This window comes from Metopolophium dirhodum, chromosome 8 (genome assembly GCF_019925205.1).
Source record: "Metopolophium dirhodum isolate CAU chromosome 8, ASM1992520v1, whole genome shotgun sequence".
Lineage (NCBI taxonomy): Eukaryota > Metazoa > Arthropoda > Insecta > Hemiptera > Aphididae > Metopolophium > Metopolophium dirhodum.
Genome location: NC_083567.1, coordinates 6,703,368 through 6,721,163, shown reverse-complemented (window position 1 = coordinate 6,721,163; position 17,796 = coordinate 6,703,368). Strand labels below are relative to the sequence as shown.

Below are 17,796 nucleotides of genomic sequence, written 5' to 3'. Positions count from 1 at the left end.
TATTTTGTATTCTTGTGGTAAATGGCGATACAAATTGTTTTTTTCAAACGAGAACCACTCTATATTTGACTGCAAATTCACAACCAAGTGATTTTTTTTTTGAAAAATGTCGTTCCCAAACGAGTAGTTTCTGAGTTGTCAAACTTTATAAAGGTACCAAGGATAATATTGATTGGTATATAAAATATAAAATAGATGTAATATTTATCCTAGTACTTCTATATACTTACTAATTACTTTACACGGATAATTTTGACTTATTATAAAATTTTATAAATTCATAATAGGTATAATTATTTCTATAACTTTAAAACCATCATAGTGACTAAACCTATTATAGTAGAATACTATCATAAAGGTACTATAATTTTGAAATTTCGAAAATTATACACACCCACTATATCAACATTTTCAAAAATCTGTCTTCTTAACGGTTCACAATAAAAAGGAGTATCTCATTTGAAAAAAAAATTGTATTGTCACAGCAGCTCACAGGGAATCCCCCAAGTTGCGTTTAAAGTCTAAGTATATAGGTATTTAAAAATTCCATAAATCGTAATAATTTCTCATAAATTCGCATAATAAAATGAAAAATTTCGGTGAGCACCACGCTGCACATTGTGATGACGAATGCGCATCATGCAGTATTTTGTTCGCGTACGATATAAATACAACAACAACAACAAAAACAACAACAATAATATTATGTTATGTTTTACGAGCCTATTATATGACGGCGCAGCAGGTGGACGAACATTTAAAGAGAAGCTGGCGATTATATTACTTCCCATATTATTATTTTATGTACATTGCGCGCGTGCAGTTCTGCACTAGGTAGGTACGTAAAATAATATTATACATTTCGTTACTCCAAACGCGCCGAATTTCAACGATTGTGGTCCGCGGGAGACTGCAGAGATATACGACGCTGCCGCCAAAGCGAATAATAAGCACCTAATAAAAATATAATAATATCAAACGGACCGATTGTTACGAATAATATCAGTAATATAATAATAATAATAATAACAACAATAATAATAATAATAATAATGATAATACGCGCGTACGACGACGTCGTTTTTACGACCGTATTGCGGCGTGAAATGTGTGAGGTCGCCCAAAGCATCAAAACGGACAGAGATCAACTTTCACCGTGGGAACTGCATTAGTTGTGATGTCGAGATGTGTTATTGCTGCAGCAGTGCGTATTATGTTCGCGGGTGTGCACAAAAAGATTTTCTTGCGGACGCGATTTTTGATCGGTTCGCTCGGGCGACGGCGTAGAACGGAATACATTATACGACGTATAGAGTGTACGCATTAAATCGTAAATGCCTACAAGCACACTATACTTTGTAAGTATAAATTGTATTATGTATTATAATAGTGTACATTAAATGCGCGCGCGATGATGCGCCTCGCGGGTCGACTCCGAAATTCCGCCGAGCACACGACTTGTTCGACGCGATTTCGTCGAGCAGAACGACGGCGGACGGACTGGTTCGCGTGCAAGACAATATCATTTGGCCGTTCGGTCAAATTGATGTGTCATTATTATTACGGTGTATGTGTATGGTGCTTAGATTTTCCAAGATTTCGTACCGCGAGTCACTATAAAATATTATGAATTATCGCAATATCAAGAAGCACTTGGGGGGGGGGGACTTCACAACTTTTTCAAAACAATCGGTATATTGATACCAACATTTAAAATAATAAAACATGAGACAACCAAGTATTATCAAAAATAAATGTATAAACACTGATATTTATAGCTAAGCAAATAACCATATCAAATTAATTAAAATGTACATTAAACTATGTAGACTGATGAGTAATGAACTAGCTTTTTAGGCCCTAAGAGTTAAGACGCAATAAAAAAAAAATAAAAATACAAAACGTGATATCATCGACGTATGTCTTCACAGTTATTAGTACTTCCCATATTCTGCAGTTAAGTTCAGACATGCATGTAGTCTCCACGTTATACTTCGACGGGCCGAAGTACGGCTTTATGATTCGGCAACGCTCTTAGACTAAGTGTAATCAATGCATTATTGTGCACGCGCACATATATATTCCGGTTTATTCGCAAAAATATTTAGCCCCATCGGGGTGCACTCCTTTAGTGATTAGGACCTTGACAATACCCACAAATTGCAGGTTAAGGTGTTAATAGCGATGTGAATAAAACAGTTACGATTTTAGTCGTTCTATAAATGTCGATTAAAAACAAACTGCCTCCTGGTCCCCGCGAGTTTATACGTAATTATTATGCCGTACTTACCTATAGGTCGTCTTTCTGCCTCCAGCTGCAGCAGAGTTGTACTGTGCACGGTTCGATCGACTCAAAAGGATAGTAATAATATTTTGCACTGAAGTACTGCTGCTATAACTTAAAATTATGAAATACCTGCGGGTTTTTTTATTGCTTTTTTCATACCATTCATTACAAGAAAAATAATAAGTGTACATCATGTTATTATGTTGCTATTATGTAACAATTTAGTCATATTATCACTGCTTGAACACAAACATTAAATATTAAAATGTATAATATTATATACAGTTATTAGTACTTCCCATATTCTGCAGTTAAGTTCAGACATGCATGTAGTCTCCACGTTATACTTCGACGGGCCGAAGTACGGCTTTATGATTCGACAACGCTCTTAGACTAAGTGTAATCAATGCATTATTATGCACGCACACATATATATTCCGGTTTATTCGCAAAAATATTTAGCCCCATCGGGGTGCACTCCTTTAGTGATTAGGACCTTGACAATACCCACAAATTGCAGGTTAAGGTGTTAATAGCGATGTGAATAAAACAGTTACGATTTTAGTCGTTCTATAAATGTCGATTAAAAACAAACTGCCTCCTGGGCCCCGCGAGTTTATACGTAATTATTATGCCGTACTTACCTATAGGTCGTCTTTCTGCCTCCAGCTGCAGCAGAGTTGTACTGTGCACGGTTCGATCGACTCAAAAGGATAGTAATAATATTTTGCACTGAAGTACTGCTGCTATAACTTAAAATTATGAAATACCTGCGGGTTTTTTTATTGCTTTTTTCATACCATTCATTACAAGAAAAATAATAAGTGTACATCATGTTATTATGTTGCTATTATGTAACAATTTAGTCATATTATCACTGCTTGAACACAAACATTAAATATTAAAATGTATAATATTATATAGACATCACTCATTCATTCACGTCATAGACAATTACGGATTTTCGAGTTTTGACTCAATATTACATATTTTATATGTATATACGACAGAAGAATAAATATCATATTTATGTAAACGTTTTATTATATGTGTCAGCTGTCATTGGACATCAAGAAGTCTATACATATTATCTAATATTTATATGTATACAATTATAATATCGACACGGAACGGCCAATATGCAAATGTATCTATATATATTATATATTTATAATATATAAAAGTTTCTTACGAAAATATAATTTTTTCCTCAACACACATATTATTATTTTGCATTGTTAAAAAAATATTATTGATCGATAAAGTATATGTATATAAGTTGCAGCATTAATTCAATATATTCAAGATATCTGACTCAAATTTGCTTAAAAAAATACGTAGGTAGGTAAATATAGTTAATTTATTAATATTATATTCTGGTTTACGCCGATGTTTGAACAAGCGTTACACACTGGGGATTATAATTGTTTTGACTTCCCGGAGAAAGTGATGCGGTCATTTTGTCTGTCTGCGTACGTGTACGTCTGTATATTATACATTGAAATCGCAGAATATAACCTACCTACAACTCTGGTTTCATAATAATGTAACGATGGACTCCAATTATATGGTCAATATATAATAGTCTATAGGTTGTGTATATACCTAATACCTATGAAAAATATAAATTGTATTAAGATTGTTTTTTTAAATTAAAATTTACAGTTGAGAAATAGTATTTTTCCTTCATCTGCGTCGGCATCACAGATTGTTCAATATAGTTATATATATATTAATTAGGTACGTATAGGTACCTTTATTTTTACTTCATTAAATAAACAACTTGATGATCTAATGTGTATGATTTTTTTTTTACGCAAGTTAATAATAATAATTAATACTCAATTAAAATTGCAACAGTTTTGAACGATTACATTTTCTTGCCGGTTATATATTATTATACCAAACAAACACGATGATTTAACAAATATTATATAGGTATTGATATCTGCTATACCTATATATTGCAGACAACTGCTATCGCGGTATGATCCATTTAAAGCACTATAATCATTTTTTTATCATATTATATGATATATTGATATTGTATGTAGGTATACAATTTAAAAATTATGACTTTTATTTTTTATTGATCAAACAATACATTATCTATAAATTAAATGGATCGTATTTTAACAACCAAAACGATTTTATGATGTAGCGCCTACTCAATAAGATTATCGCAGTTTAGAAAGAAAAATTAATAACCGTTTAATCTTATTTGAAATAATTATTTGTCATCGCCATAGATATTTATAGTGACATATTATATAATATTAATAAGTGAGTAAATATTCTAACCGGACGTGATGTGTATATATAACACAGTGAATATAATGGGGTTTTAGATAGATTTGCGTCCTACGTAATTGATAAATTATACATAATAATATTATACTTTATCGCTGCAGCGCTTCGATTTGAGTATATTATTATATATTATTTATCGTTGAACATATATATATAAAAAAAAAACTCGAAAATTTGCTGCAATTTGACGTACCTAATTTACGTATACACAGCTGCAGCGCCAGCACACTTATTATCGCGATTCAAAATGTCAGTGGGTGGGTATATAGTATAATATATTATATATAATGTACCACAATATATTACCTGCAATGTCGAGAAGCGGTGATAAAAATTCTTCGACGCATTACACGCATATCAATGTAACAATAATAATATTATATATTTTATGAATTAAAGAACGCGCGTGTGCGTTTTGTGCGACGATCAATTAGCTGTGCCGAACCGCGAAATCGCATCAACTTTTGAGAGCCGCACACGGACGAGCGCCCACATTTATATATAATATATATATATATATATACAGGTACACTAAATTAATGTATACAACTTACCTACATACCTATCGTTGGTACCACTACCGCTTTGGAAAAAGTATCTATACCTCATATACCTGGTTTATTGTATACATATACACGCACGTCGTACCAATATGTATATACCTACACGTCATAAATGGATAAGTTACCGCGTTTCAACGGCGGCGGCGGCGGTCTGGGCGTGATTCCAGTCGCGTGTAAGTGCGATTATCGTCAACGCCGCCCCGCGCATAGAACAAACAATAGAAAGCAGATTATATTTTGACACAGTGAAAAAAAATAAAATCGCGTTTTAATAACACACATAATATTATATGCACACTCTGTCACATTATACTATAATACGTGTTCGGATTATTCGTATTACTACAGACTACAGCTGCACTACAAATATAATATTATACGCGGCGACGGCCGGTTCGGCCCGTATCGCGTGTTATGTAGTCGCAGGTATGTTATTATAATGTAGCTCAAAAGTTAAATAATATGTTATATGTATAAAAGGTACAACAGGTAGGTGTTTCTTGCGCGAAATACGAGTAGAATAAAAATATTTAAAAAAAAAAAAAAAACGGATGGTAATACGCGAACGAGAACGGCGTGAAAAACGACATTACTATACATAGGTATGGACCCAATAATAGATATTACACTGTACAATATTTACATTGTCAGTACGTGTAATACACTGCAGTAATGTACATAATACATATTATAGGTATCTTGTATTACGCGTTTGGCGGGTGCATAAGAATATTAGTTTTTCCTCAACGCGTTATACTATTATTAGTTGTGTAAACACGAGCCTCGATTTACGTAACGTGGGTGTCTCCAAAAATATCGATTATCGTTTTCAATAATAATAATACTAATAATAATATGTTCATAACATGACAAAAAAATACCGATGTGTATATCTATACTACCTGTATAGGTACGCGTGTTACAATATTATGCCCGGGCGCAGGTGCGGTGTGCGTATACTGTGCGGATTAAAATTGGTTTTATTCGATCCATTGTATACGCACGGGAAATACCCGAGGTATTGGGAATTAAACCAACCGAATATTGATAATAATGCGAAACAGTGATACAAAAAGTATAAACATCGTCAATAGAAAATAAAACGCATAACGTAGTATTTATATTATGCGCACCCACAGTATGAATAATAGGTATTTACTGTAAATAATAACCGTATTATTTACGACCTTCGTCGCATTATAATAATGATTAAAACGTATAGTATAGTCTATACTTGCGCACCTGCAGTGTGTATGTGCTATAAGGTTTGGTGTAAAATTAAAAAAATCGTACACGACTACTGACTCCGATTTGCATTATGCTATGATATGCGAGTTCTCGAAAAAACGCCCACAAAAAAAAAAAATAATAGATTAAACGATAAGTTTAATAACAATTTACAATTTTTGTCTTGTTGTTTTGTTTCCAAACAATCGTAATGTGGTTCCGATTTTAATTGTTGTTTACCATAATAAAACAGTACATAAATTGTATATTATAATGTATGGGTAACAATTATTACTGGGGTAGACAGAATGTGTGTATTTTCGTACATGTGTACTTTTTTTCCTTTTAAGGCCGCCCTTGGATAAAGTCACGCTTTGAAACACGCGCATTGTATTGTTCGTTTTTGAGTCACCTTGGAGTCACTAGATCAAATTAGTCTGAAACAGCTTAGGTCGGGTTAAGATTTTCCAACGGTAAAACAATTGATACCAAACTGGATTATGTATTGCGTAAAAAACATAAATGATCGAAACCTCTATATTATAATATATTATTAATCATTTTTAAATAATAATTATTGGGTATGTGCCTATATAATAGCTGATACAGCTCTAGCTGAACGTACTAATTTACCGTGATCACTTTAATTCGATTTAACTCATTTATATACATTATAATATACAAGGGTAAGCTACGGCGTATAAATTATATATATAGCATACAGGTACAACAGATCTATATATAGTACCTAAAACTCTGTATATATATATCGCGTCAGTCATGGTGTTTGAACTTTAGTATTTAAAATACATTCACATACATCATAGCGTTATACATAATGGCCTCGGTGTACCTATCTATGTATTTAAGTTCGCGTAGAATGATATAATTTTATGGTTATTTGATCACGAGAATTACAATGATGTATAAATGTACCCATGAGGAAATAAAATCGTAACCTAATAAATAACAATACAAATATATAATTCGGAAAAATGATTGTTTTGTGCTTTATGATTTACCTAATCCATTTTTTGCTATCGAGAAATATGTTTCTGTTAACAGACACGTATAGTCAGGATTTTTTTTTGGGGGTGTTCTGTTTTCTTGTGAGGCACTTTACGCACTCCGTTGTAAAAATCAATCTATCCTATTAACATAGGTTAATCTAATGAAACAATATATTATTTTTTAGAAATCTAAAGCATATAACCAATATATATTTTTACAGGAATACGTTGAGGAGGGTGTTTAACACCCTCCACGCCCAATTCCAAGGTTGGAAAAACACGTTTTTTTGTATTTTTTGTTTTTCTTCTTTTAATGAAGCCCTATAAATTATAATAGACCATCATGGCATTGTGTTATTATTATTTTTTATAAATACATAGATTAGGTCTTCATGACGGGACACCTTTTTTAAAACTTATTTATTATTCATAGTTTTGTAGTATTTGACGCTGAGAACGTTGGCACAATCAAAACATGGGGTCGTGGTCATTTTAAATTATGGAGTTTCGTCTAAAACAATTGGCCCAATTTTTTTGGATGCCATAGTTTTTAATTTTTAAGTAGTTTAAATTTTTGATTTTCAACAAAAGTAATTGTAAAAAAAAGTATCCCGTAGAGTAGAGGAAATCCATAAATTATTTTAATTTAAAATCTACCAAAAATATTGTTTTAAAAACACGTTTTTTATTGATGTTTAAAACAATGTTTTTAACAAACGTTTTAGACATAACAACACTGCCCACTTCCCACTGGCTACGCCACTAGGTCTCAATATTATTATTATTAAATATAAGTGCTACACCCGTATATGTGTTTTCTCCGTCTTACAAACGTACTATATAGACAATTTGCGACTTTGCGTCCAGAAGAATTGATTTCTTGTTATTAATTTCAATATTATATACATATACCTAGTGAATTACCCTGTATTATTTAATTTAAATATAATAATATTATCTAGGACATATCGTAGGACGTTATTGATATTTTAATTATAAAATGAGTTATGGCTTTATATTATGAGCATGTACCTATTATATACATTTTATAATATAATATTTTAAATATTACAATATTTTGAAATGCTTGTTAATCCATTAAAATTAAAATTAAAATATTAATAAATGTCTATATACGATATGCCCTTGATTACACTCTTACCTTTAAAATTGATTATAGTTCAGTTTATACCTTTATATTGAAATAAAATGACCCAATAAATGGATTCTACTGAACAAAAATTGTCTGTGTTGTATACGATTGCAATACGATGACAATATATCCTCCGAGTGTATAGCATCCTCGTATAGTCGTATAATATCATATTTACTTACCAGTACTTATGACATCGCTTCATCATATTTGACTTGTATATTCGTAACCAATTCGGTACAGGTTATAGCTAAAACTTTTAGGAAATCAAATTTTTTCGCGCTCTTCGGAAATGATGAGTATTGTCTGCAAGTACCATACTGCAGGGAGCTGTTCGTATATAATATGATACATTTTTGTATTATACTATTTACGAATTACAAATACATAATAGATAATTATTTTCTGCGTCACATAGTTAGGAAACGTTTAAACATTAATGGGTTTACACTTGCCGCATATTATGTATTATATAGTCACCTACAAATTATTACAATCCACATGGTATAATATATTATGTTCGGGCCACGGGGTACGAGCAAACCGACTATCGTGCCGCTCAGGTCTTCCATCAGTTTCGATATTGATAAGCAACACAATTTCCGAAACTATACACATACGTGGTTGACGTAGGTCACGGTCGCTTACGGCACCCAAACACACACACACACGCAGGCTCGCACGAAATATTTATCATAATAATAATAATAATATATTATACAGTCGATCGACACGCGATCTCATATCTATTAATATATAGATTTAAGCGTGTTATTTCATTTTTTTTTTTTTTTATTTCAAGCGCCCTGTTACAATATTATTATAATATGTGTGATCGTAAAAAAATCGCACAACGCGTGGGCCGCAAACACACTTATTTTTTTGTTATTATTATTACCGTCGTATATTATTATAATACGTGTGCCGCGCGACACGCTCGTTAATCGCGCAACGAGCCTACCCAGGCGGCGATAATCTAATACAATCCGTTGATTAAGACGCAACAACGAAACCGGTCGGGTCGGGAAAAAATCTCACCGGGCGAAAGGTATATTACAATATAGTAATATTGTACGAAATACAAAAAAATATCATAACTCACAGGTATCCCGTGTACGATGACGTGTGCTATGGGCAGGCGCCCCGCGAACCATCATGCTACAACATAATATACGTTATACATATTGTGCAGTACACTGTACCTAGCTGTGTACTTTGTACAATATTACAACAACCGCATCCGGGCAATCTACACTTCTATAGATTTGTACAGGCATCGCCCCTGCAAGATCAAAAAGACGAAACCGCGAAAGTGAGATAATGTGCAGTTATATCATAGCTTTGACGGTTGTAAGTTGGAGATACTAATTTCTATCTAAATATAAAAAAAAAAAAACGTTAATTCACATCATTCCTTGTACTATAATAAATATATATGTAAATGAATAGAAGGTAAATCGTGGGTAAATAAATAAAAAATTGCAATAGTTACTTATTCTTTTATTGATTTGACACGTTTTAACTATAAAGAAGGAATATAACAAAAAAAAAAATGTCTTCCTGATTATGAGTGGGTTGCTTAATAGTTATTACAACGTAATTTATATCGGTAGATTTTTACATAAACAATTCTAAAGTATAATTAGGTATATGACTGCGTATAATGTATATTATGATTGGCGTCTTTTACCATTCTAAAAACTCAACTCAACATTCATGATTACACATTTGATATTGGTTTGCTCTTTCAAACGAATAAAATCTACCAAAATATAATCATTTTTTTCACTACCTAGAATCTATATATGCGGTTTGATATTATATTTCAATAAATGCTGTACTATTATACACCACATATTAAATAAATACAATGATTTTCTTAGATTTAGTTATTATTTACAATATTTCCATCATAGGGTCATTAATTGTTTCACGAGCTACTTTGTCAGCTTTCTCATTGCCATCTATTCCACAGTGGCCTGGTGTCCATATAAACCGTATGTTCTTGTTGACTTTTTCAATGATGTCACCTTAATCTTTATTTTGAATATACCTAATCGGGCTAATCGTGAAACAGAAAATGTATATACTCAAAAATGAAATATATAAAACAACACATTTAATCGACAAACCAATCGATAAAAAAAGCCATTTCTCTTATAAATTAACCTATTGAGTCTTACAGATATTTTTGGTCGTATTGGTCCATACTCAGCTGTTTCCTTATTAGAACAATAAATGTGTATAGTCGCCGCTCCAGCAGTTATATTATGTCCATTATTATTGGTATGTAAAGTCGTACATCTGAATCTACATAGTTGCAGTGTTTTGCTAACTATCACTATAATATAGGGCAATCATATCTGAAGCCTTATTAAACATGGCACATTTTGATATAATTTCTAGGAAAACTAAGTTCTTACATACATTGTTAAATGATAAACCCATCCACCAAACCAACTAGGTTGGTACTCACGAATACCTATTATCGTGGCAATACGAATCCCAACTATTCATGTCATAATTGTATATCATCCAAAAACCATGGTTAATGAATATTAGATAATATTATGTACTCGTATTATAAAAATATTAAATAGGTAATCATAAAAAAAGAAGATTTATAACTTAATATATGTTATAAAACGTATACACAAATCTGTATACCTATAAGTTGTAAAATGTAGCAACTAGACTCGTCTAATTTTTATACTCCTAACAACTTCATCTTAAATATATAATATCGATAGAACTGGTTATTAATCATTCAGTAATTATGAGCTATGGACATACAATTTTAATACAGAAAAATACCATTTCTTGCTTGAAATAAAATATGACTTGTACAGTTAATATTTTTAAAGCAATTTCAACATAAGGCGATTTTGGGTGCATTATTGAAATATTTTCACATTATTTTTTTCGTTTGACAAATATTTTTTGATTAATGATTTCCTCACAACCTCACCAAATTCTTTTTCCAAATCATCTGTATAAAATAAATAAATTAACAAAAAAGAATTTTTAATTTTATTGGTAATTGATTTTGCTCCATGTTTAGTAGCGCATGCTTTGATTGGAATCAGTAGATAATAATTTCTATAACTCCCAAAACCCCAACAAAATATCCAATTTTAATTAATTTTCATACTTACTTACCACGAGTTGGGCATGCGTTGTTTTTACAACAATTTTATACATTTATTCAACACTTTTGTCATGAAATTATATAAATATATATTTTCTTAAATTAATTAATAACAAAAATATAAATGTATCTTTTAATTTGGCGACCTAGTGCACTTGCCCTCTTTGCTCCCCTCTCTTCTTATCAAGACCTTGTGAATAGGCGTGCCGCGTGCGTATAGTATTGTGATATTATATTATAGTGTACCACGTCATTTATAATTCGATAATCGTATTACATATTATAGAGGTTTATAGCCGAACATGGGAAATTACCTAAGCCCCCTCTACCCCCGTGTATATAATTATTCGGAAAATATTTCTGACGTAGGAACTCTCAAATTGGTTATTGGTAATAAATAATGTTGTTAATATTTGTTTTTTTTTTATTCATCTTTTACGACTTCCGCTGCTGCAGAGACCATCGGTTACAATATTATATTAACAACTTGTTTACATAAGGAGAGGTTAGGTAATGCAAACAATGTACTATGGAAATAAAACGATGGAAAATTATCATTTAGTTTAAACATATATTTGAATTTGAAATTTTATTGAATAAATTATTTTATTTTAAATAGTAATATATACTGAAATTGTTGTGTTCGGGACTCGTTATGGAAGGGAGGAATCGAGATCGAGTTTGTCCCGGAGGACAAGTGGTGGTATTCGGTAAGGATGCATTTTATACTGAGAGCCTAACACCGCGTCGTCTAATTATATAATTAAGCGTGGGCGTTACGTAACACAATATTATTATATACCTACATTGGTATCACCAGCTGACTACATTACAATGTTAAAGTATGTTACCGCGTGTTACAATTATTATAGTAGTATGATATTGTAGTCCAGCTCGAACGGTGGGTCCGACCGAACAACAGAATAATATAATATATGTAAATATATATTATCACAATAAATAATGATAACTATTGCTACAATCGCGAGCGGGCGCGCGCGCGCTGGTCACGCGAGGATAGCGACACACGACGAACGAGACGACGACGATAACGATAATAATTATGACAGAATCGTGTCGGCCCGCGTATATATCGTGTGTGTGTGTGTGTGTGTGTGTGTGTGTGTGTGTGTGTGTGTGTGTGTGTGTGCGCGTGTGTGTGTGTGTGTGTGTGTGTGTGTGTGTGTATGTGTGTGATGTGACGGGCAGCACGAGGAGAATTTGTTTGCCATATGGCCGAGCTAAGCTATCCAGGACGACGCAATAGCTTGCTTTTTTATTTTTTTTTTATTTTAAATACTGTGACTTTTTTATTGTATTTTTTACGTACGCTTTTTTGGTTGGAGGTCAGTAAAATGTTCATTTTACGACCCCATCTGATGTTTCTACAAATCGGCTACCGAATCTAGTCTACGCGCGTGGGGTTACCTATATATATATTATGGTATTTCACGATTAGCAAACGATCGTTTTCGATTTTCTCGACATAGCTCTACTGGCCGAGAGTGAAATATGTATAGAAATACTTCAACACGTTTTCAATAATATGATAATATGATATTATAATAAAATACGTAATGCGATGGTACACATGACGTGTTATACATTATTTTAACTTTGAAGTACACCTTATACACGTTTAATGTTTATACATTTGAAATATATTGTCAAAACCGTTTAATTTCAAAATATATTAATATTTTATTCATGAGATAGTTCTCTCAACACGACATGTACGCCTACCCATTGGCATATGACCAGATAGTATAGACTTAAACCCAATTAGGGTTCGGGCATGTATGATTGATCTGAAAAACAAGGAAAAACAAACATTTAAAATTATGCCCAATAATAGCCGACTACGTATATTTATATATATACGTAATACGTAGTTAAATCTAAGCAGTAACATTTTTAGTAATAATAAATTATGCATAATACTAATATACTTATGAATTTCAAAATCAGAATAATTCGAGTAGATTCATATTATTATATTTTAGCAAACAATGGGGGTGAGCATCACCAAGCATCAAATCCAATCAAACCCTGTAAATTATGTGTTCGACATCGTCAAAGCGGTCCACGATTACATTTCAGATTAGTGGATCGTGGCTATAAGTTACCTTGAAAATGTCAACATTGTCTTCGTTTACACTTAATACGCCGACTTGCGGTACTTCACCCACACCCACACATCATATTTTACATATTGTACGGCAATAAGCACACAGTGGTCGTCTCGTCTATGTTTGCGGTGTCTGCGAATTCCGTCGCTTAAGTAACATATTATGCGTTTACGATGTTTGCGACACAACACCCATACACCACGAATAGCGTTATAGTAACGAAACCAATCTTAAATTAAATTCGTAAATAAAAAAAAATATAAAGAAGAAGAAAATAATAGGGAAAAAACAATTTCAAATTGAAAGAATGGCGGATGTATTATTATTATATGTACGGAGTGCTAGACGTAACTCGGAGACGGCGACAAAAAGAAATTCAATTTAAATTTCTCACCAATCCGTCAGGAAACTGCACGACAACTGCGAACGCGGTAGAAATAATATATGTAGGTACTGAAACGTTCAAATTATTATTATTGTATTATTAAATTGGCAAATTCGATTGGAAAGAGGGATTGCAACAAACACGCGCCGTGAGATTGATAATGGATAAATAAAATAATACGACAAAATGACTCCAATTTAGATGAGAATATATATATATCCTTCTACAATACTATATTACTATATTAAGCATCACAAAATAATACGAACAATATCGCATCGATATCAGTTATCTTAACTATGAAACACACTTTTCCATTCTTGCGGTTTCTTAAGGTTTGACTGTTTGACTCGTTTGAGTAGAGTATAGGTATACATAAAGGTGTATAAAGTATAGGTATATTATTGACATTATATACTTTATAGTTTATACTATAATAATTGGTATTATATTATTGGTACCTACCTACCTAATACCTATAATCTATATGTAATATTATAACACATACTAGGATGCAACGGTTACATTAAAAACAATATTAGCAATTAAGTACGTACACAACTGAAATTCGTATTGTGCCTAAAGTAAACGGTGGTATAAAGATGAGAATAAATTACTTGGCAAATACTTTAAAAACTAACTATCGAAAAACTTCTTTAAATTCAAATCAAGACAACAATATTATATAATTGTGAAATCGTTGTGTACGCTTCAGATGTGACTGAGTTTAACGAGGAATTGTAAAGCTCTAAATTCAAGCAAGTATAATAAACTTATAAATGTGACATACCTATAGGTATATAAGATGTGATTTACACGAAACACAAGTTAAGAAAATTGACAATTTAGGTCATATGAAATTTTGATATGTCTCGACAAACCATTTTATGATATCTAATATTATATGGTAGTGTGCAGTTCATCAAGGATATACAAATCAAACATACCTAGCTGTGGTTTTAGGAGAACATTTCATAATATATATTATTGTGCGGTTAGGTCTAGGAATCGTAATCAAGTGAACTAACAAGCAGACAATTTTGCATAATACAATATTTAAGTAGATTTATTTGTTTTACTAATATATTATATTATATGAACAGAAAAATATTTTTATAATACCTATAATGTGACTAACCGTTTAAATAATATTCAACTATGGTATTGTTTACGACATCGTGTGACTGAAGTGCATGATGAAAAAACATGATAATGGCCAATATATAATATAATAGAAAACAATAAAAATGGTATTTTAATTCTGATTAATGTAAAAACTTGCAATATAATTATTCTAATTTATACTTAAAAACGAACACAATGACATCTAACTGTCCAAAGAATCTTAAATCATTCGATCGATTGTGATTTTTAAATATCCGGTGAATATTTATTTTGACTTTTAACAGTTATATAATATTAAAATAGCTAACCACACGATTTAAATTTTTTGAATAAATCGCTGTAGGCACGTATATGATTATTGTAATTTCAAAGTCATGCCATATTTTTACCGATTATTTACTAGATTTTTTAAAAGCTTTAACCATAAATTATATAATGTACAAATGTAACGTTTTGAACGTTTGGTTTTTTTTCTTTCTGATGGTTTTTGTTTTATGAATTGTAATAGGTGGTATAGTAGTATGTATATAGTACTATATAACATGTAGGTAGTATTTATGATGTCAACATAGTTTTTGACAATCACACAATCGCCGCCGTTATGTAACGCGCATATATTTGGGCTTACGGGGGGAAGGGGGGAGGGGGAGGATTCGTGGTTGGTGAATTTTAAAATTTCGATCGGAATTATTGTGATTTCGAATGACCACGATATGAGAGTCATCAGTCATGCACACTCAAATGAATATCATAAGTCAGTGTTGTGCCCTCATTTTTCATGAATATTTTTCACTAATATACGGCAATATTATTATCATAATATATATACTTTTATCGGTGCAATGTGCAATAGCCTGGAGCGATTTACTGGCGTGTCCGAAACCACGTTTCGCGAATGACGGAGAAAAAATGTTGATAAAATACAAAATTTCGTTATCTGGGACGCGACTCCGACCAAAAAAAAAAAAAAAAACCATCGGTTCTCTTACCCGTCGACCGTCGTCCGGCTCGCGATTGTTTACTCTTTCTATCCTATATACTCGCTCGCACAGACGCGTATTGTACGACTTATTACGGGTACACCACGCTGAGCCTCGGCGGATCATAGGTCTCGACACCGCGGGCCGGTCGAGAAGAGGGGTCATGCTCGGTTGCCGAGGTCGCACTGCAAAATATCCACGGATGAAAGATCGGTTTAATAAGGTGTTTTTTCGTTTTTCGTTTTATTTTTTTTTTTTCACAACTTTATTGGCCAATCGCATTATGCATACGCGCATAATATACTTCAGCACACTGCAGGCACAGTGTATGCACATCACTGCCGCCTCGACGACCCTTTTTCTTATTCCGTATAATATAATCTTTCCTCCGATATTTCTGTACAAAATGCCCGCGGGCTCGGGTATGATTTCTCGGCCGTTTCTATAATATAACATATAATACATATTATATACGATGATCCGATATAAAAGGTCGCGTGGTCCACGGTGCACTGCAGCATAAAAGATGATATGATAGATTGACGCGCCGGTGTAATATAAGTAGGTAGGTATATATGCGTGCGTATCCGTGTAGGTGTACCCATAATATATCTATAGGTACGGTAATAATATTATACCTACTGCAGTACATGATTAAAACAGTTATATAATATGACCCGACATCTCGGCATCAGCAGCAGTTGGCACGTCGTTAAAAAATATACTCGAATTGTAATTTTAATTTTTTGAAACGATTTAGCCGCAGCTGCAGATTCACGCGTTATCTATATATTATAATTATCCTGTCGAGAACTGTATACTAATATTAATAATAGGCTAGTATATAATAACTAGAAATGACTAGTCCCACCGAATTCCTTTATATCTATATATTATACGGCCTATATTATACCGCGAGTGTGAATCGTTCGAATAGCTATAGGTACTATATGCGTACAATGTATACATAATAATAACAGTCGGACGTCGTTATATTTATACATAAATTTTTTTAATGAGGAAAAAACCGTTAATTATGTTGTAACTCGCCGTACACATAGCCGCACAGGTACTTATTATATTATTTTTTATTTCATAAACTACATCGGTCAAACGAATTCGATAGATTCGTTCCCCGCAAGAAACGTAATATATATATATATATACGCACATTATATATTCGTACCTATATGTATATATATTAGTATATTGTACTCGCGTGGCGGATTGTATACGACTGCCCAATGCCCCAATATATAATATTATTGTGTTTGAACATCACGTTTTTCATTAATTTAATAACGTCTTATTATATTGTGAATTTTTTTTCAGCCGCGCTGTGGAACTGCAATTGCTGGTGGAATGCCGCCAATATTTACACTTTCGCCGTGCAACCCGGAGTAAGTATACAACGAATTATTAATATTATATTAAATCCTACAAAATGTATATGCGTTTTGTTATGTACGACGGAGCGTT

At 32.4% G+C, this 17,796-nt stretch overlaps 1 protein-coding gene across 1 annotated transcript in view; it reads left to right on the top strand.

Annotated features, from left to right (window-relative positions):
• Nucleotides 1-17,796, top strand: part of LOC132950344 (ras guanine nucleotide exchange factor B-like) — a 63,826-nt gene that overhangs the window by 26,800 nt on the left and 19,230 nt on the right. Inside the window, exon 3 of the mRNA XM_061021757.1 lies at nt 17,650-17,717. Within this exon, the coding sequence (XP_060877740.1) occupies nt 17,650-17,717 (68 nt within the window). The remainder of the gene's footprint in view (nt 1-17,649; nt 17,718-17,796) is intronic.